At 41.9% G+C, this 23,235-nt stretch overlaps 2 protein-coding genes across 5 annotated transcripts in view; one reads left to right on the plus strand and one right to left on the minus strand.

The window, feature by feature from the left end:
• Positions 1 to 23,235, minus strand: part of RBM45 (RNA binding motif protein 45) — a 485,504-nt gene that overhangs the window by 295,338 nt on the left and 166,931 nt on the right. The window lies entirely within an intron of this gene.
• The window catches only part of PDE11A (phosphodiesterase 11A), a 385,263-nt gene that overhangs the window by 244,663 nt on the left and 117,365 nt on the right, over positions 1 to 23,235 (plus strand). The window contains exon 10 of the mRNA XM_032292833.1: positions 1,424 to 1,474. Within this exon, the coding sequence (XP_032148724.1) occupies positions 1,424 to 1,474 (51 nt within the window). The remainder of the gene's footprint in view (positions 1 to 1,423; positions 1,475 to 23,235) is intronic.

Consider the following 23,235-nt stretch of genomic DNA (forward strand, 5'->3'; position numbering starts at 1 on the left):
GTGTCTGACAGCATAAAACGTAAAACATACACATGCTATTCATGTGTGAGTGTGCATATGTCTGTAAATATGCCTTATAAAATACCACCAATGTGCATTTATTTGTCCCACAAAACAAGAAGTCTGGGGCAGGGGAGCCCAGGGTCAGGCTTCTTTCTCTTTCCCCCTCTGTTCTACTATCCACAGCAAGCTGGCATTCACTGCCATGCTTGTCACATCATACATACCAGATTTTGCTGCACTTCCAGGCTTTACAGCTGTATTCCACAAAGGAAAAAAAAAAAAACAACAACAACAAAGCAGCAGCACCAACATTCTCACTTATAATTCACTGACCAAGGCAGTGTCATAAAGGCTACCCTATAGGACCACCCCCAGCTGCAGGGAGCCTGCGAATTGGCTTTTTACTTTTAAACCTCTGTATCAGTGAGTTATGACATAGATAAATTGTGAAGGTTGATTCTCACTCACATGTCATGTCATCAGCTGCAGGTTGGCTGCAGCTCAGCTCAATATGTCTTCTTTATTTGGGGGCTGAGACTGAAGGATCGGCCCCTCTCAGGCCATGCCCTTCCCATGGTGGAGGCAAAAAGGAGGTGGCAGAGCCATGTCATTGCTGTTGAAGACATAGTTAAAGTGGCATTTGTTACTTTCCCCGACATTCCATTAACCAAAAGAAGTCATGTGCCAATGCTGATGTCAATAGGGCAAGGAAGTACAATCCTCTTATTAAAGGATCACAGATACCCTTTAAAAGATCATAGCAGTATAATCTTTTCTAATATAATAAAAGCAGGCAAGTGAGAATAGGCAACATTTGTTTTCAGAGCATTTCACAGGACAAGTATTCACATCCTTTGGGAATTGTGGTTTTAAGTCACATCATGTCTTTTTTTTTTTCTTTTAAGACAGGGTCTTACTCTGTCACCCAGGCTGGAGTGCAGTGGCATTATCTCAGCTCACTGTAGCCTCAACCTCCTGGGCTCAGGTGATCCTCTCATCTCAGCCTCCCTGAATAGCTAGGCCTTCAGGCACACACCACCGTACCCAGCTAGTAGAGTTTTTGGATTCTTTGTAGAGATGAGATTTCACCATGTTGCCCAGACTGGTCTCAAACTCCTGGGTTCAAGTGATCTGCCCACCTCACCCTTCCAAAGTGCTGGGATTACAGGGGTGAAGCACTGCACTTGGCTGTTGTCCTTTTGATAAAATAACTATCAATAGAAAAATCCTGGTATAAAACATTTTTTAATATGTGAATTATGTCAGAGAATGTTATTAGACGTGTTGTTTCTTGTCATACATTAAATTCCACCTTTAAATCAGGTAACATACATGAGCAAAGTTTATTTTTAAGCCAGAAGAATTTCAGAAAATACAGTCATGTCTAATTATTAAAATTATTTTTTTTCTTCTGAATCAGGTGCTATCCTACCATGCAACATGTTCGAAAGCTGAAGTTGACAAGTTTAAGGTAAGGAAGGAAATGATTGCCTTGTTAGTGCCTACTGTTACACTTCACCTGGCCTCCTGAGCTCTGTCACTTGCCTCTAGAGAATTAATCCCGCCCACTGGGAGCTGGGGGACTAGCACTGGGCAAAGGTGTATTTGTATATTTCTCTTTTAGAGGGGAAGAGGGACTTGTATATAACTGAGTTGTCATTTTATAATAATTTACATAATTCAGTATTTCTTCCCATTTGTTAAGTAAGCAAGATATCAGGGAAAAAAAATCTGTAATATGGTGAGAATCAAGACACCTGGTTTTGGCATTGGTTTTACCTCTAACTTGCTGTTCAGTTAAAATCTTAGGGCTGTATCTCCATCTGTAAACATATGTGGAAGAGATTGAGATAATAATAGCTAACACTTAAGTGTTTGCTGTGTGCCAGACACAATACCAGGCATCTTACCTGCATTCATTCATTTAATCCTCCCAATCCTCTGAAGAACGTACCGTTTTACAGATGAATAAATTGAAGCATGGGGATGCTGATGCCAGGCCAAGGTCCAACAGTTGTAAGAGGCATAGCAATCTGGTCCCAGAGCCAGAGCTTTTAACCACCATGCTTCACTACCACACAGACTGACCCCCTTTCAACTCCAACATCTGCTGAGTCTGTGAATGAGTTTTAGATACTCCTTCTCACCTTAGTTTCCACCATTTCCTTAAATGCAATTCAGAATCCTTGTTTGTCTCCATGAGCTTCTACCACACAGTTTTTAGCAATGACTAAAACATGGGAGTATAGGAAAATTTTATTTTCCTTTTGAAAGTTTTGGTGCCTGCCATTCTATATTTATGTGGCAGTTCAGAAAGTTTTTGGGGAAAGCTACCACAATCATGAGAAAGATCATGTTTTTTATTGCGATATTAGAATCTAATATCACTTTGGTGATGGCTACTTTTCTACAAGTCCATTTACACATATACAGTGCAGAGACCTTTGGGCCTGAGGATTGAATCAGATTACTAGAACTGAGCACATGAATGATGAAAGGAAGCAAAGGAAGATGTTTGTTCCAAACACTGAGAATAGTGATAGAAGAATTCCTCACAAGGGCCAAAAGCAGCACATCTACTGCGAGCATAGGAACTGCTTGGGCTTCATCCAATGATATGGTCTATTATTGACTTAGAGAGATGCTGAGGGGAAAGACCTGCAATTGTAACCCTGATAAAAAGGGAGAGACAGGGTGCCAGCAAGAGATGACAGCTGAGAGCAGAGGGAGGAGACAGAACAACTAAAACCACAGCAGTGAAGGCCCATTTGTTACAGAGGCAAACATCCTGCAACTTGAACTCAAACTCCATCAGGGCAGCACTATTTGTATGCTTCATTCACTGCTGTATCTCTCCTGCCTTTTATGGTCCTTGGGACATAGTAACACTCAATAAATACTTGTTGAATGGATGAATGAATGGATGGATAAGTGAATGAATAAATAAATCCAAAGAGCACCAAAGGTTCCAGAACTTGAAGCAATTAATCATTAAGAAAATTTTAAAACTCTGATACTATATAATTATTTTTTATATTTCATATAAATTTTACTTAATGTATATAAATTTCATAAATATTTGCATCAAAAATATTTAAGGCTTTTTTATTTTAGCCAATAAAGTTCAGTTATATGGAAATCCTATGTATGAAAATATCCAGTTCCTGCTAAAATGCTAATTTAATGTTTATATTATGTTTTTGCTATTACTACAATTATCATCATTGCTAAAAGAGGGAAGGGGTAGGCAAGAAGAAAGACAGCAAAGATGACAACATGAGCTTTAACTCATGTGACTGAATGTGACTGCAAGAGCTGCCCAGAGGTATAGCAGACCAAAATCCATAGCTGTTTAGTTTCTAAAGGCACCAACATTCAGGCTTCATTTTTTACTTAAAACATTGTCCTAGAATTTGGTATGCATTTATATTTTTAGCTCACAAATATACTAAAATATGGAGTATTTAAATTTGAGAACAAAGGGTTATTTCATCTTAAAATTATCAAGATTAGAATTTAAGACTTCGATCCAAGATGGCTGTTTAGGAACAGCTCAGGATTGCAGCCCCCAGTGAAAGTGCAGAGGGTGAGTGGACGCCACATTTTTATTGCCCACAGACTAGGAAATTCCCAGGCGGAGGAGCTCCACAGGTCACCAGCGCGGCTGTTTTGGCCAGCGCGGCTGTGTCAGCTGGCGCCGCTGCTTTGCCCCGCACAGCTGCTTTGTTGACGCCCTGGAGCAGCGGTTCTCCATACAAAATACACCGGTCTGGGTGCCCTTTTGGCTGGTGATTGGAGCCACGGGAAGTTGCCCATTCGTCTGTTTAAAAAGGGGACTGAGCAGAGAACCAGGACAGTAGATCCCAGGGCAAAAAAAAAAAAAAGCACCACAAATCTCAGTGCCGCTGTTTAAGCCAGCGCAGTGAGTGGCCGCAGGGGAAAGCAAACAGACCCCGGCGCCTCTTCAACAGGCAACTGGAACACCAACTTAAAAAAGGCTCTGAGGCAGGGAGCCAGGCGCTCGGCTGGTCTCACCCCCACAAAAGAACAGCAACCAGTAACTCTGGATTGAGAGTTTCACAGCAAGCGCAGCTGAACCCGGGACGGTCCAGCTCTGTGGGGTAGGGGTGTCCGCCATTACAGAGGCAGCCCTCCACTAGGGAGGTAGTCAGCCAATGCTGAGGCAGCCCGCCGTTGCCAAGGCAACCTGCCATTGCTGAGGCAGCCCACCGTTGCCAAGGCAACCCGCCACTGCAGAGAGACTCCGCTTCAACAGAGGCAGGCCACCATCGCCAAAGCAGTTCTAACTACACCCATATAAACAGGACTGCAGGGAAGTTCACTCAGCAGCTGGGGGGAGCCCACAGCAGCTCAGCAAAGCCTCTACAGGCAGACAGTGACTAGGCTGCCTCCTTGCTGGGCAGGGCAGCTCTGAAGAAAAAAAAAAGAAGAGAGAAGGCAGCAGCATAACCGACACTCATAAAGCCCTAAATCCCTGGGACAGATCACCTGGGAACAAAAAGTAGTTTATGAGTTCTGCTGCAGCAGACCTAAACGTACCTGCCCAGCAGCTCTGAATGGACAACAGAGCTCACAGCTCACCATTTGAGCTCCTATAAAGAAGAGACCGTCTCCTCAAGCAGCTCCCCGACCTCTATATATCCAAAGAGCCACCTCATAAAGGAGAGATCAGATTGACACTAGGCGGGTATCCTTCTGGGACAAAGATAGCAGAAGAAGAAACCTGGTAACAACCCTTACTGTTCAGCAGCTGCTGCAGGTGAACCCCAGGCAAGCAGGGCCTGGAGTGAACCTCAGCAGACCTACAGCAGAGGGGCCAGACTGTCAGAAGGAAAACCAAGAAACAGAAATAACCTCATCATCAACAAACAGAACGTCAATCTGAAAGATTTTAGACCCAATCTGAAAGCCAGCAACCACAAAGTCGACAGATGGATAAATCGTTAAAGATGGGAAGAAACCAGCGCAAAAAGGATGAAAACACCCGAAACCAGAACACCTCTCCTCCTACAAGGGATCACAACTCCTCACCAGCAAGGGAACAAGGTTGGAGGGAGAACGAGTGTGATGAAATGACAGAATCAGACTTCAGAAGGTGGGTAGTAAGAAACTTCTGTGAACTTAAAGAACATGTTCTAACCAAATGCAAAGAAACTAAGAACCTTGAAAAAAGATTTGACGAAATGCTAATGAGAATGGACAAAACAGAAAGGAATATAAGTGAATTGATGGAGCTGAAAAATGCAACACGAGAACTTCGCGAAGCATGCACAAGTATCAACAGCCGAATTGACCAAGCAGAAGAAAGGATATCAGAGGTCGAAGATCAACTCAATGAAATAAAATGGGAAGGCAAGACTGGAGAAAAAAGGGTAAAAAGGAATGAACAAAGTCTCCAAGAAATGTGGGACTATGTGAAAAGACCTAATCTACGTTTGATAGGCGTACCTGAATGCGACGAAGAGAAGGAATCCAAGCTGGAAAATACACTTCAGGATATTATCCAGGAAAACTTCCCCAACCTAGCAAGGCAGGCAAACATTCAAGTTCAGGAAATATAGAGAACACCACAAAGATATTTGTCAAGAAGAGCAACCCCAAGGCACATAATCGTCAGATTCACCAGGGTCGAAATGAAGGAGAAAATATTAAGGGCAGCCAGAGAGAAAGGTCGGGTTACCCACAAAGGGAAGCCCATCAGACTCACAGCAGATCTCTCAGCAGAAACCCTAGAAGCCAGAAGAGAGTGGGGGCCAATATTCAACATCCTTAAAGAAAAGAACTTTCAACCCAGAATCTCCTATCCAGCCAAACTAACCTTCATAAGTGAAGGAAAAATAAAATCCTTTGGGAACATGCAAGTACTCAGAGATTTCGTCACCACCAGGCCAGCTCTACAAGAGCTCCTGAAATAGGCTCTACACATATAAAGGAACAACAAGTACCAGCTCAACTAAAGGGCAAAACACCCAGCTAGCACCAAAATGGCAGTATCAAATTCACACATAACAATATTAACCCTAAATGTAAATGGACTAAATGCCCCAATCAAAAGACACAGACTGGCAAGTTGGATAAAAAGCCAAAACCCATTGGTGTGCTGTATCCAGGAAACCCATCTCACATGCAAGGATACACAAAGGCTCAAAGATTTACCAAGCAAATGGAGAGCAAAAAAAAAGCAGGAGTTGCAATTCTCATCTCTGATAAATTAGACTTTAAAGCAACAAAGATCATAAGAGACAAAGAAGGACATTACATAATGGTAAAATGATCAATGCAACAAGAAGAGCTAGCAATCCTAAATATATATGCACCCAATACAGGAGCACCCAGATACATAAGGCAAGTTCTTAATGACTTACAAAGAGACTTAGACTTCCACACAATAATAGTGAGAGACTTTAACACCCCATTGTCAACATTAGACAGATCAACCAGACAGAAAATTAACAAGGATATCCAGGACTTGAACTCAGACCTGGACCAAGCAAACCTAATAGACATTTACAGAACTCTCCACCCCAAAACCACAGACTATACATTCTTCTCAGCACCACATCACACCTACTCTAAAATTGACCACATAATTGGAAGTAAATCACTCCTCAGCAAATGCAAAAGAATGGAAATCATAACAAACAGTTTCTCAGACCACAGTGCAATCAAGTTAGAACTCAGAATTCAAAAGCTAACCCAGAACCGCACAGCTTCATGGAAACTGCACAACTTGCTCTTGAATGTTGACTGGATAAACAATGAAATGAAGACAGAAATAAAGATGTTCTTTGAAATCAACGAGAATGAAGACACAACATACCAGAATTTCTGGGACACATTTAAAGCAGTCTCAAGAGGAAAATATATAGCAATAAGTGCCCACATGAGAAGCAAGGAGAGATCAAAAATTGACACCCTATCGTCAAAACTGAAAGAGCTAGAGGAGCAAGATCAAAAAACCTCAAAGTCTAGCAGAAGACAAGAAATAGCTAAGATCAGAGCAGAACTGAAGGAGATAGAGACACAAAAAACCCTTCAAAAAATCAATAGATTCAGGAGCTGGTTTTTGAAAAGATCAACAAAACAGACAGACCACTAGCCAGATTAATAAAAAAGAAAAGAGAGAATAACCAAATTGATGCAATAAAAAACGATAAAGGGGATATCACCACAGATTCCACAGAAATTCAAACCATCATCAGAGATTATTACAAACAACTCTATGCACATAAACTAATAAACCTGGAAGAAATGGATAAATTCCTGGACACTTGCCTCCTCCCAAGCCTAAACCAGGAAGAAGCCGAAACCCTGAACAGACCCATAACAAGGTCTGAAGTTGAGGCAGCAATTAAGAGCTTACCACACAAAAAAAGCTCAGGTCCAGACGGGTTCACAGCCGAATTCTACCACATATACAAAGAGAAGCTAGTACCATTCCTTCTGAAACTATTCCAAACAATGCAAAAAGAGGGAATTCTTCCCAAATCATTTTATGAGACCAACATCATCCTGATTCCAAAACCCGGCAGAGACTCAAGAAGAAAAGAAAACTTCAGGCCAATATCCATGATGAACATAGATGCAAAAATCTTCAATAAAATACTGACAAGCCAATTGCAACAGCACATCAAAAAGCTTATCCACCATGATCAAGTAGGCTTCATCCCGGGGATGCAAGACTGGTTCAACATACGCAAGTCTATAAACGTAATTCACCACATAAGAACCAAAGACAAAATCCACATGATTATCTCAATTGATGCAGAGAAGGCCTTTGACAAAATTCAACAGCCCTTTATGCTAAAAACCCTCAATAAGCTAGGTATTGATGGAACGTATCTCAAAATAATAAAAGCTGTTTATGACAAACCAACAGCCAATATCATAATGAATGGGCAAAAACTGGAAGCATTACCCTTGAAATGTGGCACCAGACAAGGATGCCCTCTCTCACCACTGCTATTCAATATAGTATTAGAAGTTCTAGCCAGAGCAATCAGGCAAGAAAAAGAAATAAAGGGCATTCAAATAGGAAAGGAGGAAGTCAAATTGTCTCTGTTTGCAGACGACATGATTGTATATCTAGAAGACCCCATCATCTCAGCCCCAAATCTCCTGAAACTGATAAGCAAGTTCAGCAAAGTCTCAGGATACATAATCAATGTGCAAAAATCACATGCATTCCTATACACCAATAACAGACTTAAAGAGAGCCAAATCAAGAACAAACTTCCATTCACAATTGCCACAAAGAGAATAAAATACCTAGGAATACAACTAACAAGGAACGTAAAAGACCTCTTCAAGGAGAACTACAAGCCACTGCTCAACGAAATAAGAGAGGACACAAACAGTTGGAGAGACATTCCATGTTCATGGTTAGGAAGAATCAATATCATGAAAATGGCCATACTGCCCAAAGTAATTTACAGATTCAATGCTATCCCCATCAAGCTACCAATGACCTTCTTCGCAGAACTGGAAAAAATCACCTTAAACTTCATATGGAACCAAAAGAGAGCCCACATAGCCAAGTCAATTCTAAGCAAAAAGAACAAAGTGGGAGGCATCACACTACCGGATTTCAAACTATACTACAAGGCTACAGTAATCAAAACAGCATGGTACTGGTACCAAAACAGAGATATAGACCAATGGAACAGAACAGAGGTCTCGGAGGCAACACAACATATCTACAACCATCTGATCTTTGACAAACCAGACAAAAACAAGCAATAGGGAAAGGATTCCCTGTTCAATAAATGGTATTGGGAAAGCTGGCTAGCCATGTGCAGAAAGCAGAAACTGGACCCCTTCCTGACACCTTACACTAAAATTAACTCCAGATGGATTAAAGACTTAAACATAAGACCTAATACCATAAAAACCCTAGAAGAAAATCTAGGCAAAACCATTCAGGACATAGGTGTAGGCAAAGACTTCATGACCAAAACACCAAAAGCATTGACGACAAAAGCCAAAATAGACAAATGGGACCTAATCAAACTCCACAGCTTCTGCACAGCAAAAGAAACAGTCATTAGAGTGAATCGGCAACCAACAGATTGGGAAAAAATTTTTGCAGTTTACCCATCTGACAAAGGGCTGATATCCAGAATTTACAAAGAACTAAAACAGATTTACAAGAAAAAAACTAACAAGCCCATTCAAAAGTGGGCAAAGGATATGACCAGACACTTTACAAAAGAAGACATACAATGAGGCCAACAAACAGATGAAAAAATGCTCATCATCACTGGTCATCAGAGAAATGCAAATCAAAACAACATTGAGATACCATCTCACGCCAGTTAGAATGGCGATCATTAAAAAACCTGGAGACAACAGATGCTGGAGAGGATGTGGAGAAATAGGAACACTTCTGCACTGTTGGTGGGAGTGTAAATTAGTTCAACCATTGTGGAAGACAGTGTGGCTATTCCTCAAGGACCTAGAAATAGAAATTCCATTTGATCCAGCAATCCCATTACTGGGTATATATCCAAAGGATTACAAATCGTTCTACTATAAGGACACGTGCACACGAATGTTCATTGCAGCAGTCTTTGCAAAGCAGTCTTTGCTTTACAATAGCAAAGACCTGGAACCAACCCAAATGCCCATCGACGATAGACTGGATAGGGAAAATGTGGCACATATACACTATGGAATATTATGCAGCCATAAAATACGATGAGTTTGGGTCCTTTGTAGGGACATGGATGAACCTGGAAACCATCATTCTCAGCAAACTGACAGAAGAGCAGAAGATCAAACACTGCATGTTCTCACTCATAGGCGGGTGTTGAACAATGAGAACACATGGACACGGGAGGGGAGCACTACACACTGGGGTCAGTTGGGGGGAAATAGGGGAGGGACAGTGAGGGGTGGGGAGCTGGGGAGAGATAGCAAGGGGAGAAATGCCAGATGTAGGTGATGGGGAGGAAGGCAGCAAATCACACTGCCACATGTGTACCTATGCAACAATTTTACATGTTCTTCACATGTACCCCAAAACCTAAAATGCAATAAAATAGATAAATGGGGAAAAAAAAAGGAATTTAACTGATTTACTTCAGATTTTATCAGGAAAGATGTTATCTAGCATCCTACTGCAATGTAATTGAGATATAGTAGATCATTTTAACCATTTCAGAATGGCATTTTTCTTGATATATAAAGTAAATAAAACATTATCCTAATTGGTAGCTGATGTCTGTTATAGCTGCAGCAATAACAATAAAATGTAGTGGGCTTAAAATAATCCTGCACATAGACAGTGAAAAGCATTTACTGAAATTCCAGGCTGGAGTACATGCAGTGGCAGTTTCCTAACATTGTAGCTAAATAATAGTAAATACATGTTTTGTTTTGACCAATATATATGACAAACCATGTTTATGTTCAAGTATATTGTCATTCTTGCTACCTGCAGTACTTTTTTAAACAAAGATGATTGTAAAAAAAAAAAAAAAATTCAAGTGTGCAATCATTTGAATCATGAGTTGAAGCAGAGATCCTCAACCCCCAGGCCATGGACTGATACGAGGCCACACAGCAGGAGGTGAGCAGCACTCGTGCAAACATTACCACCTGAGCTCTGCCTCCTGTCAGAATAGCAGTGGCATTAGATTTTCATTGGAGTGCGAACACTGTTGTGAACTGTGCATGTGAGAGTTCTAGGTTGCGTGCTCTTTATGAGAATCTAATACCTGATGATCTGAAGTAGAACAGTTTTATTCTGAAACCATCCCTACACCCCCGCACCTCCCCAGTCTGTGGAAAAGTTGTCTTCTATGAAACTGGTCCCTGGTATCCAAAAGGATGGGGACCACTGAGTTAAAGGATGACCGAGTCACAATGTATTGGACTATACCCAGCTCGGACCAGACTAGTGATCAGTGATTCAGAGGTTAAGCCAGAGTTTGGGAAGAAACTGATTCATCCAATTCTGACAAAGATCTGGAGGTCTGGAGGTCAAATATTACATACACATATGACAGACTTCATTTGGAACCTAAGCAATACCACATCTGGGATGCAGAAATGTCTGGGAGACTAGTGAGCTGTAGTTATTTACATGAGAGACTAACAGCCCTTCTGAATAAAGAGCTCTTTCTCATGAGAGTTAAGGCCACAGACCTCAGTGTCTAGATGATTCCAAGTTCAGCATGAAGTTTGAAACTTGGATTTATCCTTCACCTCAGCCTCCCAGGATCCATATTCTCAGCTGAGAAAGTGAGTAAACACAGAACGCATGGGCTTTGGTATGGTTTCAGTGCATTAAATACTCCAATAGATTGAGGGTCAGAGTGCCAACAGCACACAACAGAAGGCAGCAGCCTAATGGAAGGAAGCATCACTACGGACCTGTGGCAAGGCCCTTCCTACCTGTGTGACCAATGGAATCAATGGATGCAATCAATGCAGGCTCAGTGGTCACATTTTAAGGACAGGTAAGGTGTAACCTGAGGACTTCTAAAAATAAGTAGGAAAGATGGAGACCCTGTACTATTGGAGAATGTGATATATACCATTAATTATTCCTAGTTTGGTACCATTTGTACTCATAGATTGTGGGGCCTACAGGAAGATTGATTTCACATAAGATAAACCTATAGTGAATCGTTAATAATCATTAATGCTAGATTGATGCCATCTTACCCTTCTTCATATATGGTCTTCCTATTTCATATCCCTTTATGTTTTGGGATTTTCTCCCCCTATTCTAGATTGCTTTGTTGCGGGGAGGGTGGTGGTTTTGTTTTGTTCTGATAACCCTATTACTTCTGTTGGAAAAAAATTTCCTTCAGGAGTATGTAGTACTGATGGGTGGGTGAATGGGATTAGAGTGTGAAAACATTTCTAGAAGTGTCCTTGGACTGTTCAGCTGGAATAAGTAGCTAAAACAACATATAATTACACATCCAAGAATGACAGAATTTGGGTTTATTTTTCCTGATTCTGATATATCATTTATACTTCAAGAAACAATCTTTTTTATAGGTCTACCTATATATAAAAAGATCACAGAACTTTTTATATATGAATATATATAAAATGAACTGAAACTAATGAATTAACTATTTTGAAAGTCTGATTCAGGTTGTAATATCAATAAATTTTCCTTTATGGGCTGATTGCCCTGTGCATCTAATGAGAAAACCAGGATCTAAAAAAACATTTTTTAGTCCTCATTAACATTTACTGGTCTTCCATGAACCTGAAATAGGAAAGTTATATACAGAAAATTTGTGCAGATTTTAGTGACTGTTTATATCTCTGCAGCTCTGTGCTAACAGGAATAATGTATAAAGACCATAGTGACAGTTACATCTCCTTGAAGATGGCTGGTTTAAAGGATTTTAATAACCTAAAGATGCCAGATGTGATAATATAAGAAAATGAGTTTAGTACACCAATTATATGCTCCTGTAATTTTATGGACTTTCCTTAGATTCCAATGTGGTGGACAGACCAAACAATTATCACTATATATTGCCACTTTACCATTTAAAATCAACTCATGGACATTGTGGTGTTATATTGCTGCCTTGTATCATCCCCTCCTTCAATTGAGAACTGTATGGGTTATGGCTGCAATCAAAGATGAACTCGTTTACAGCACTACAACTGCCTCAGTAATTAAGCACCAATAAATAACTCAGGCTGGGGTTTGGGTTTGTACTACCTCTTACATATTTCAAGTTTTCAATGTTAATGCCTAGGCCACGAATTAATATCCTGGTAAAGTAAATAAAGTACCAAGAATATATATTCCTTGTGGCATTTATATACAGAAATAAGGATGACTGCATCAAAAATAGGATCTTATGGCCTCCTTTGCAGACTGAGCAATGGGATGTGATTTACTAAGCTTTAAAAAATTAGATTTGAAAAGACACTTTAATCCATGAAATAGTCTAACGTGTATAATAAGAAGCTTCAGCCCCCAAGACTGCCCTTACAGCTATGCCAGGAGATGTGTCCGCCGTACGCCCTGCACTAGGGCCTCTTACACAGCAGGCAGGTGCGGGGCTGCCCCCTCCCCTAAGCTGACCAAGTGCATGGGGTGCCTTTTAGTAGTTGATCCGCCAGAGGGCGCTCCTTCCTCCAGCTGGCACAAAGGCGCTACAAGCGCTAGCCACTGCCCTGCGCAATCTATTTCCAAAGCCCTGGAAGAGCCCAATCCTTGCAGCAGCCCCTTGCGGAGGCAGAGCTCACTGTGCAGGGAGAGGGTAACACCATGGCATTTACCCAAACTCAGGCGACACAGAGAATGCCGAGGAGGAGGAGGGTAGAGCTGAGCCCCACGGACAGCCGCGGGATGGCAGAGGCCGGGGAGCTTACTTCCCACCCCATCGGTAGGGGCACCTCCAGCTCCTCTCCCTCAGGACGATGACCCATAGAGGCTCTTCCACAGTCCGGGATAAACCAGGACTTGTGGATGCCAGAGAAAGAGCAGGAGCTTTGTCTTTTTTCTCTACAGTCTCAGTTCTCATGGCCTTCCTGAACTGCTACCTTCTGAAATCCCAACAGTGGCTTTCCAGTGCATCTCGGCTCATTTCTAAGGTGGTTTAGAAACCATATTTTAAAAAGCCATATAAAAGGAATTCGGGTATCATCTTACACCTAGCCTACGCTGTCTCCTCTTTGGTTCCTGCCTTTAGAATTTAGGAAGTTGTTTTGACTTTAAATAGTATTTATGCCAAGTTTAATATCCGAGTTTTTTTTTTATTGTCAGGGAAAGTTATTGAACCTTCACCAGGAAATTGACTGCAGAGGAAACAGCTGCATCAGCACCCTAAAGGGCATCTGCTGCTCAGAAGCAGCTGCCGAGCCGGGTGGTTTGCACTGCTCAGGACGCATCCATAAATATGCAGAGTGCTTCACGTTCAAATGTCCGGTTCTCTTTATGAATTGTGTCTTAATCAAATGCCGCATCAGAAAAAGGATGGTTGTACTTTGTCACTCTTGAGTATTGAAGATAGAGGCGGAGGAGGAGGGGAGTCGGTGCTGGGCATGAGGAGAACCAGGTCTGCGAACCCAGGCTGGCCTTTCCTCCTGCTGAGCTAAGCGGCTAGGGATTGAGGTCCCTTCAAGGATCCGCCTGACCCAAATACGCCTGGTGGTGACCCTGACCTCCCCTCACATCAACTTCAGCAGACACTATTTGTCACTTCTTTCTATTTGAAAACAAAGCGAGGACATTGTCCCCAGAAGGTCCCTGTGAGCGTCTCCTTTCCTTGGGAAGAAGAGTGTCCCTGGAGGGCTTTCTCCCACCTTCTCCTTCCCCCGTGTTAGCACAGGAGAGTTCACTGCATTCCCTAAGTGTCACACAGGAAGGTGCAGGAAGTCTGAACCTGAGGCAGTGAAATAAAGGAGGGTTCATTTGTTTCAGAGTGCTGGGAACAGAGCGGCAACAAGTACTGAAGGTCCAGTGGAGGGCAATAGTGTGGCCCAATGAGATCCCTGACCCCTGAACTGTGAAGGGAACTGGAGAGGTTAAAGGCATCAGAACCTTCCAGAACACTAGGGTATCACTTTATCTTCCTTTTGGTTTTGCTGTAATTAGAACCATTGATAACTCTAGCTGTGGAGACAGGAAATGAAGAACACGTAGCCTGTCACCTCTGTGAGAGGGGCGTGGGTTGGCCATCACAATGGGTGGCTTTCCCTCCACTGTTCGTTTAGTATGCACAGAGCTACGACCTCCTGGCTGTTGGGCTTCTGTAGCCCTCGGTCTCCAGTTGCACACTCTGGCTATCATTATAGTCATCATGGGGTCCTCACCACCGCCTGCTCCCACATGCAGTCCTGTCTGTTCTGCCTTCCAAACATCTCCTATTCCTGTCTATCCTCACAGCCGGCACTGGCCCAGATCCTCATGCTCCGTCATGCAGGCCGTTACCGTACACTGCTCTCCTAGCTGGGCTCCCCGCCACCTGCAGTTGGCCCTCTCCGAGACCCATCTTGGGCGCAGCTGCCAGATGAACAGATGAACTCTTCTGTTAGTGTAGGTTCCAGCTCACAAAATCTAGCATCTTCTAGAAGCCTCTAGATTCTGTCAATTCAAATTCTTTAATTGGCCATTGAAAGTATTCCAAACTCTAACTTCCAGCTCACTTTTCCAGCCTGAGCCATCCTTCACCAAATGGTTCTACTTGGTGTTTTCTGCCCGATTCCCTGTCCTCCTTTATGTTTGCACCCATCCTTCCCCTATCTGTATATTTAAAGCCCTAACTGTCTGACCCTTCTCAACTGCCCCTTTCTTCATGAAGTTGTTCCTGCTGTCCTTCAGTCAAAAGCGATCTCATTCACCCTTCTTCCCACCATACTCATCACTTTCTACCTTGCAATATAAATCTTGGTGCACCTGTCTAGTCAAGTGGTTAAAGCTGATGCATTTTTAGGAGAGAATCCTTGACTTATTCATTTTATAACCCTTTTATCACCTAAAGCCATGACTTGCACCTGGGTGCTGGAGAAATTTTTATCTTGTGGCCAAATTCACTGAAAAGTTTGCCATTTTTATGGCCAAAGAATTTATGATGGTTGGGTAGAATTTTGAAGCAGGGACCTATGGCAATAGAAATGTCTGACAATTTTGTCCCATCCCTTGCTTGATGCTGTTTGAAACCCCTGGTTTTTATGCTCCTGGTCGTTAGTTTCCTGGTTGTCCTGTGCACCCTAAACTATATGAAAATAAAGGGATTCCTTTTCTTTGTTTAGGTTGGGTACTGGCCTGTCCTCTTTGGAGTATGCTGTAATGAGTATCTCTCTTCCCTGCTGGAGGCAAAAGCCCCTTTGCCTTTAACTCTTAGTCAGTTCAGCAATCTCTTTACTATTATAAGTTTCTTCATTCCTGTGTCCTGCTACCACCACCCTGCTGCCTAATTGTTTTAACCTATTATTTTTGACCTTTAAAATGCCTAATACTTCATTATTTGTATTTGTGTTTACTATTTTATATAGTTCTGTATTCAGTCTTTCCTATTTTTGAAATCATGCACTGTTTTGGCAGTTCTTCCTATTTTTTCTCAGTTGGAAATGGATCCATCCAAAATCTTTTAAGTGTTTGGGAATCATGATTCTCTTGGTCCCAAGACACCCCATGAAACACGAAGTTAGTAGACAATATCTGGCCTAAGGGTTTTCTTCAGTCTCAGTAGCTAGATCTGCCTGTTTACACAGTCTTTGTAAGACCATAAACACAGTAAGACAAGAGCAAGCAAATGTATAAAAAGACAAAGCAGCCACCAGATCTTTTGGTTAATTTCAATTCCTAGGCTTCAGGTTTCCTCGTCTGCAAAACAAAGCCATTTCTAGCTAGAAAATGCTGTAATTTTATGAGCCTATAAAATTTATCTCTAGGAGGGAAGGAGAAAATAAAACATAAAACAACATAAATGTTGACAAAACATTTAGGGGTTTTCATGACTTTTGAATACGCAAATTTTTGAATTCAAGCTCTGTTCAAAATAGCTCAGCTTGATTTAATTACAAGTAATTTCCAAAGTCCCCCATGACTATATTATATTTGAAGGATAATATAATAATACTCATGAGGAAGTTATGTAATTACTTGGGTAAGACAAGAGTCTCAATCTCATCAGTATAAAAACTATACACTAATGTTACCTATAGATGTTTAAATAATAAAAATGCCTTAAATATAAGAAATAGCAGCGTATGAAAATGTATGCATGTCCATTATCTCACTTGAGGCTCACAAAGTCTTGACGAGGGCAGGGTTAGTTTATCTCCATTTTACATGGAAGGCAACTAAGGATCAAAGAACCAGCAAGGAGAAAAAAAAAAAAAAAAAAACCAACAAGAAAAATGGAACCCCTCTGCTTTGTTTTTTCTTCTCCAGTGCTTTGCCTGATCTTAAAAGCAATGCTGTTTTCAAGTGGTGAAGTAGGAAAATGGAACCAATGTCGTGGACTTTCATTCTTAAGTCATTTCTTTTGATTCAGCTATTATTCTTGGAATCTTGGTAGCATTTTGATATTTTTGGGGTCAAAAAAGCATGAATGGTAATGATGTCTGAGAAAGACAGAATTTTTGGCTGAACTTAACATATTGACTTTTAATATGACTGTTTATGGTACTCTTTGGGCAATTAATATGTAATGTTGTTTTATTAGAAACTTCTTTTTGTACTGTGGTTGTGCTATCCATGTGATTTTTTGCCCTGGGGTTTTAGATTGCTTGGAAACCTAAGGAAATTGGAAACAGAAATGTTATGGAGACATTGCATCATTCTTAGCAAGAGAGTATATGATTCATTATTCTGACATCTCGCCTGTCTTCCTAACAGTCTGATTGGCTATCTAGCTGTATAGAAATCTCTTGACATCTGGGAAGCTCAAAGGAAAAAAAGCAGTCCCACTTTATTATCCCATGCTCTCCAGGCCTGCCAAGTACCTTATACGAAAGATAACAAGGGTATGAGATCGCAAACATCAGTTTAATGATAAAGCACTTGTCAGGAGATAAAGTCTTATGTGTAAGGCATGAGCACTTATGAACTAGAGACTATTTGGGGGAAGATATGAAGTGAGGAATGTGAGATTGGGCTTTCGTTTTGTGTAATATTTCCTATAGTGATACTTGATATTGGGAACATCATGGATAGTAATCTCCACATGTGAAATATGATGATTTTAACATGAAACTCTCAAGGTAAATGTTTAAAGATTTTTCAATATTTCTAGCTATTCTGAATTAACTCTTGATACTGTTTCAGTGTGTGTGTGCACCTGCTTCAGTCATGTAATTTGGAGTTTCAACTCTGGCTTTACAAAAGATCTCGTGGCAATTCATTGTCTCCAAAGAGAGAAGCAAATGGAAAATCCCTGAGAAAACAGGGTCTGAGATGAAGCACTTTGGCCACTGGGTGCCATCCTTGCTCCACGTAAGGATTTGCTGAGCCACATTTCTAGGAAAATGGTTAAAACCCCAAAGACAGTAATTTAAAAGTAATTTCGAGATATAACAATGTTTGTGTGTGCGCATGACCTGGAATATGTTAGTGACACGGGCAGCTTATTCATTTGCCCAGGCACGAGGCGGAGGGACCGAGGGATTCTCCCTTTTGGTTTAGCCTTAAGAACAAAGCCTGGGTAAGGCCCTTGTGCTTGCTGTAGCCCAGAGAGGCAGCCAGCGGGTGGCACAGGAGGCGCCGTGGAGGTCTGGGGATTGTTGATGAGGTGGTGCAGCAGGCATCTGGAGGTCAGCAGGTCAGATGCTGCATTAATTATTTTTATTGTGGTGTGTAATGGCAGCATGCATGCAGCCAGGAGACTTGAGCCTCACTGTCTGTGTGCCTGCACTCTATCCCTTCAAATGCATTCATTTCCTTGCCAGAGCTGATAGAACCATTAAGCACTCCTTCTCTTCCCCTTCCTCAGAATGTCACATGTTGGTGGAATGGTAGCTCTGTTGAGGTGCTTTTTGCTTCCCTAGAAGCAATTCATAACATTCACAAAGATGCCACCTTAGCCAGATATCAGAATATCTGCAGTCAATGACACAACATCTGTGCAGGATTTTTCTGTGTTTGGATTTGATGTCCTTATATATACAACCAAGGAATTAAACTCAGCATTATGAACAAGAATAGCCACAGAGAGTATTCTAAGATTGTCATGTAATTCAGGATAATGTTTCCATCCAGGGCCTAAAAATTTGGTTGAGACCAAAAGGAATTAGGCTGTGAACAAGTCCAAATTTTAATAAAAACTGAAAGTCTGTTACAGTCCCACTGTAACAGAAAACTCTAGAATCAGTTTCTATAAGACCACATGGTAGAAGGGATCTAAGTTCAAAACAGATTTCACCTCATCTCCCCAGGCTGAGGGCCCCAGCATCTGGCCTCACACTGGCTCTGAAAGCCGTGTCCCAGGGCAGCATCCACAAGTCCTTCTTTACACTCACTGTAATCAAATCCACACCCACGAAAGGCGAAAGTCTGAGAAGGGCTGGTGAGAACTTACAGCGAGGCTCTGTTCAACCTATCCAGGGATAAGAGGCTTAAATACTGTTCTGTTGTTAAGCGTCTGCAGGTGGACAGACTTTAAAATACATTTCCTGAGCTTTCTGTAGGATAACATGATACCAATCATTATACATTTTCAAATATTGCTGTTCACTAAGAGAAATGCTATGATAGCCATAGCATTCTTGCTGATTTCAAGTGCTTTCACGGCTCTTATTTCATTGAATGTTACCAGCAAACCTCCGAAAGAGGCATCAGCGGCTGTATCCCTTTTAAGGATCAGGCAGCTAAAAGAGATGTTACACCGCCAGCTTGGAGACCTCGGCTTGTGCTGAGGCCCTTTTCTTGGGCCCCAGTATATGCTCCTCAGTCTCCTCAGTGTAACAGTCATCTGGAGAACAAACATTTGCTGAACATTTTACCAGCTGCCAGGCCTGTTTTTGGTGCCTTACCTGTATTAATTCATTTAGTCTTCAGAAAAACCCTACTATTATTTTTCTTATTTTACAGATGATAAAACTGAGGTTCAAAGAGCAATGCCCAGGTAACTACATGGCACATATTAAGAAATCGAGGTATGGGTGGGCAAGCTGAGTTTGTAAGATCCTTTTTGAAATGACATGGAATGCTTTTTGTTTGAGACTCTCGCGGCCTTGGCTTGACCCTCTTCTTATCGTCTGATTGTGGGCCCTTGAATCATCTTGGTTTACTTCCTCAATAGATAAGTTCAGGTTTCAACAGACTCTGCTAAGAATGTTTTGGTTTGTCTGTTTGTTTTGAGTTACATAGTTTGTAAAGTATTCCAGCCCCATTGCTTTAGCGGGTATGATTCCTTAGCCTTCAACATTCTGAAGTATCAACCTCAAGGGCTGTGTTTGTGGGCACTGACAGCACTTCTTTTCTCCAAAGGGCAAATTTCAAACAATTCCTGTACTGAGTGATCCCATTCCTCTTGCTACCAGGTTCATTTTCCCAACATATACTATAATTCACCTCCGGCCTTCCTGGAGACAGAGACGAGTTCTGTGAGAACCTAGCTTGGTGATTTCTGCGGGAACAGGCGGCCGTCCTCACTACTTGGGCTTAAGTTTGTCAAACAACTCTGTAAGCCACTGAAGCTGGCCTTTGAGGAAGACCAATTTTTACTCTTTCCCTCACTATCAAAAGAAAAGATTTAGAATTCGGAAACAAACGAGAAGAGAGTGAGAGGCTTTCTGTGATGACATTGCTCCGATATGTATTTAAATTGAATTTCTTTTTTAAAAAAATGTGAAGAAATTTATGCTTCTGCCTGATATATCTTTTAAACCATCAGGGTCTTCTTGAAAACAGCTTTACTCTGGTTCTCTGAGGGGTTGTGTGTGAGGGCAAAAGCTGGTCATTTTGAAAACCCCTGAAAGACCAAAGGTCCACTGTTCTAGTGTAAGCAGTGGCCCTGTCTGCCCTGGGGTGCAAGCAAGATTCTCTCCCCACAGGAACTCTTTCTCTTATTGCGTGGTAAATTCATTCATGAGAAGGCAGGGTTGAATAGGGCCCAACGTCCCAGATGTAAAATCTTCTTCCTCTATATAGTATGCAAAAGCCCAAAGTCTTCCCAGGAAATGTTACAAATGAGAGTATAGTGCACACCAAAAGGAAAACCTACCCCACAGAATGGGCTCCTGCAAAGCCAACTGCTACCCTCAGAGCCACCTGGCCATTCCTGGGGCTGCCTGCTATGACTTTGCACTAAGCACCCAGGTGGCCCCTTGGCCAAATATGCAAAGCCTCATGTTGCACATGGAGCCCTCGGGTGCTCACTGCGGACTGGCTTGCTCTACAAAGGGGTAAAAGTGGCCTCTGGCAGAGCCTAGTTTCTTATCTTTCAGTAACCCCCTCTAGAAGGGAACTATGCGTCCCCAAGTTCCAGTTTGGAAAATATCAGGGACATTTTCTGATTGGGCCCACTTGGTTCACTTGTCTATCCCTGGACCAATAAACAGTGATGAGGAGTGTGTGCATAGAAAAATGTGTCAGTTGGAAAAATCAAATCCAGGTGGAAACATGGGGTCATAGTGGAAGGAGGGCCAGTTCTAGAAAGGAAAGAGGTACCAGGTGGAGGGTATCATAGGCATCCTTCACAGTACATGCAGGTAATTTTCGATGACCCCATGCCCTCTCTTATGGTAGGCAGGCATTTCCTTGGATACAGGTGAGATGCCCACAAGGACCTCTTCATTAATGTCTAGAAACTGGGTGACACCTACAAGTGACGGGTCTGTCTGCCGAAGTAGTTCCCCAAGTGATGATGGCTATATTGCATTATTGAAAAGAACGTTCTGCTATGTCCTTAAAGCATTTCTATTTCCACAACTAAATAGAAATCAGGGGTGACCCCACTGATGCTCACCCTTATTTGGCTCTCAAACTCACCCAAATATTATAAGCAAATAAATATAACTTCCACGGACATGCCAATTAAACTGGTCCAGGAACTCCTCATTAATGACTAGCTCATCAGGTCATCTCAGATCAGCCTCTTTCTCTTGTATTTGGACACTAGAGACTCTGATATATAGAAAAAACCCCTGCACCTGGATCAACCAATAACCCACAGATTTCTTCTAGTCATTTCTTCATGAATTTATTGGGACCTGCTGGAGAATTATAGAGATCAGACAGGCCAAACATCCCTATATCTGATGTCTGAAACTCAGAGTAAAATAGCTCAATTCCTAATCTACTTCCTGGCCTCATTAGAATTCAATTAGTAGATGGACATTCCTTTCTAGAGGCTCGTTGGCAGATTTGTGTGTGAACAGTTAACCTGGTGTTAGCAAAAGCAGTTACTTGGATCCAAACAGCTCTCTCCAGCTGCAAAGATGAATCCCAAAGCTGTTTAGACAGGACCGTGCTTATCCTCCCACCAGGATACAAATATTTTAAGTTGGACAGAGTGAGATAAAATCCAGTGTTGCCCGTAACACTGACCGCATCCTGTGCCTGCTGCATTTTTGGACTTGAAGGTCAGGGGAGGAAGGTGAAGGAAGGGACGCTGGAGACAAGGAGGCGAAGAATATCCTCCATGACTTTGTTGAAAATTATTTTCCAAGTAAACAAGCTTGGGCTTTAAAATGTATGAACACATATTCTACCAAAGTATGTGGAAATATCCATGTATTTCTTGAACAGAAAGAACTGCTCATCAGACCATAAAAAGCAGAATATTTGAGGGTTGGACAACCGTGAGTTGTTTTTTTTTTTTTGCTTTTTTTTTTTTTTTTTGGTCTGCTGTATTTTCTGCAGTGTTCTTCAGATGCCTGAATGTGGAGATTTATTTTTCTTCTAACGGGGTATGTTATAGTTGTCATTCAGCCTTGAAATAGTCTTTCCCTCCAGTGGACCATCAGGCCAGTAATATATTTGCGTAGCTATTCCCAACTGTCACTCCTCTGCCAGACTTCATGCGTCAGCATTGCACAGTACGCCAAGCCAGCCAATGGCAGGCTTTGAAGCTGCTGCCTTTAAGGAACTTGTTTTCAAAATATTTGCAGTCACTCAGCAACAGGAAAAGGCATTTCATTGGCTCTCTCACTGTCAGCTGGAAAGGAGGATGATACAGATGGGCCTCAGCTGTGAAGATCAAGATGAGGAATGGGGGGCGGGGTAGATGTTTGCATACAAAAGCCTCTCAGTGGCAAATGTGGTATTTTATAAGTATCAGGTAAAGCAATGTTTTCCTCCATAAGAATCAAATGTAAAAAAGTGGCACCATACCGGGGCAGATAGTTTTCATCTGCAGTGTCATAAAATGCATAGAAGATAGATGTTGGTGCCAAATCTTATCTGCCTTATCTTCCCTTATCTAAGATAAAGGGAAGTGCTGCTGGGGAATGGGGAGGGCCTCCGTGGGAAGTGAATTAGGGCTTTTGGTGTGGAGGCAAGCCTCGCTCTGCTGGAGTGACATGCCATGTAAAGTGGGTATTTTAAATGCAAAGAGAGTTCCCAAAGTTACTCTATCAATATGTGATCTTGTGAATTTTGTTGCCCTTAAAAAGTTCTTCATTCTGCTTGACTTTTCAAGCTGATTTTTCTTCCTCAGAGAAGAGCAAAGGAGAGAACCAAGGAACCAGTCAGGGTTGCCTGGGCCTTGAATAACAGGCTGGAATGCCACCTCTCTGCTTTCATTTCTCCTTCATGTGGACCTGGGCTATTCATAGTGA

Source organism: Sapajus apella, unplaced genomic scaffold (assembly GCF_009761245.1).
Source record: "Sapajus apella isolate SASKATOON/1434 unplaced genomic scaffold, GSC_monkey_1.0 scaffold28, whole genome shotgun sequence".
Lineage (NCBI taxonomy): Eukaryota > Metazoa > Chordata > Mammalia > Primates > Cebidae > Sapajus > Sapajus apella.